The sequence below is a fragment of the Morus notabilis genome, unplaced genomic scaffold, assembly GCF_000414095.1.
Source record: "Morus notabilis unplaced genomic scaffold, ASM41409v2 C11435049, whole genome shotgun sequence".
Lineage (NCBI taxonomy): Eukaryota > Viridiplantae > Streptophyta > Magnoliopsida > Rosales > Moraceae > Morus > Morus notabilis.
In genome coordinates, this window is record NW_010387324.1 from 17 (window position 1) to 1,728 (window position 1,712).

Genomic DNA, 1,712 nt, shown 5'->3' on the forward strand with positions numbered 1-1,712 from the left:
TTTTTTTTTTTTTTTTTTTGTCTCCATAATTTAGCTAATTAGCTCTCGTTTTTTCAACGGTTATTTCCATTTCCTTTACTGAATCATACCTGTCGGCACCTACCATTGTCAGTCTGTCCTTCCATGTTCCCTTGAAATAAGAGCGATTTATCAACCAGTATTTGTTATTTCATTTTTGTCAAAACCCTTATCTCTACGTTGCTTAGCAACCTTGCTTTCAATGCGGTCTCTTTCTTTCCCTCCTGTAATTTTTTTTTTGCTTTTCACTTTTTCTTTATACACATGCTCTAAAAGATTACGAACTTGCCTAAGACCATTTGGTCGAGTGAATACTGGGAGTTTGGATGGGGTGGAGGCATTGTAAGAGGTTGCAGGTTCGATCTCGCCTTGCTATAAAAACAATTTACCAATTTCTTGTTTTCAATCACAGAATGCAATCATGAGGCACAGAAGTGGGCCACAATATACAAGATCTCTGTTGGCATAGCCAAAGGCCTTGATCATCTCCACTCTGGCCCTGAAAAGCCAATAATTCACGGCAATCTCAAGTCGAAAAACATACTCCTCGATCGCCATTTTCAACCTCACATCTCAGATTCCGGTATACACCTTCTCCTGAACCCGACTGCTGGCCAAGAAATCCTCGAATCCTTAGCCTCTCAGGGCTATAAAGCCCCTGAGCTGATCAAAATGAAGGAGGCTTGTGAAGTGACTGACATTTACAGTCTTGGGGTAATCTATCTTGAGTTGCTTACTGGGAAGGAACCAGTCAATGAGAACCCGACAACACCGGAAGAGGATTTCTACTTGCCGAATTTCTTGCGAAACGCGGTTCTTGGGCACAGAATTGCGGACTTGTTCCATCCGAACATACTTCTCACCAGTTCTGGCACTGATGATGAACAAGTCCCGGTTAGCGAAGAGCGGATTCTCAAATTCTTTCAGCTCGCAATGGCTTGCTGTTCTCCATCACCTTCTCTGAGACCAAACATCAAACAGGTTCTATGGAAGCTGGAGGAGATAGGAAAATGATGACTTGGTCATGAAGAAAATTTCTCTTCTTCAACATCTTCATGATTCAACAAGACATGAAAAACAACAACAAGATGCTGCTGACAATTTACGTGTACAGATAGGAAAACCATAAAATGTGGAAAGAAAGAAAGGAATAGTCTTGAAGCAGAAAAGGTTGAAAATTTTGAACACCCAACAAGGGAATTGTTGGATTCTTGATGTTGATGTTTACTAAGGAGAGGTAAAACACAAAAGGGTAACAGAAACAAATGTGACTCACTCACTTTAGCCATCCAAAAAAGTCCATAGAACATGTTAATTGGGTTGTTTTGTTTGTCGGGATTTAAGATCTCCCTATTCTATTGGCAAGGGATCAGAAGCGTGAAATGGTAAAATTCCTTGGTCCCAACTTTTTTGGCCAAGTAGTGTTAGCTCAAGCATGAAGTGGGATCTTTTGGCAATTTCTCAAAATGTATGGAACTTCAGTTTTGCTTTTGACAATTAATTTATATATATATATATATATACATTTTATTGTTTCACAATTATGGATGTGTCATCAGTTCCCATGCTTCTCATAGAATTCTAGGCAAAAACGTAACAGCTTTCCCCAAGACTTGAAATTGGGGCGACTCCAGATTTCCGTGTTAAACCCCATGTGATGGTTTGCAAGTCAGTTTGTTCTCATCTATAAAGCT

At 39.8% G+C, this 1,712-nt stretch overlaps 1 protein-coding gene across 1 annotated transcript; it reads left to right on the forward strand.

Annotated features, from left to right (window-relative positions):
• Positions 1-417: 417 nt before the first annotated feature.
• LOC112095232 (putative kinase-like protein TMKL1) lies at positions 418-1,485 on the forward strand (the record flags this gene model as incomplete). The annotated part of the gene is made up of 1 exon (XM_024176909.1): positions 418-1,485. A coding segment is annotated over one exon (615 nt), but the record flags the coding sequence as incomplete, so codon positions are not given.
• Positions 1,486-1,712: the final 227 nt, after the last annotated feature.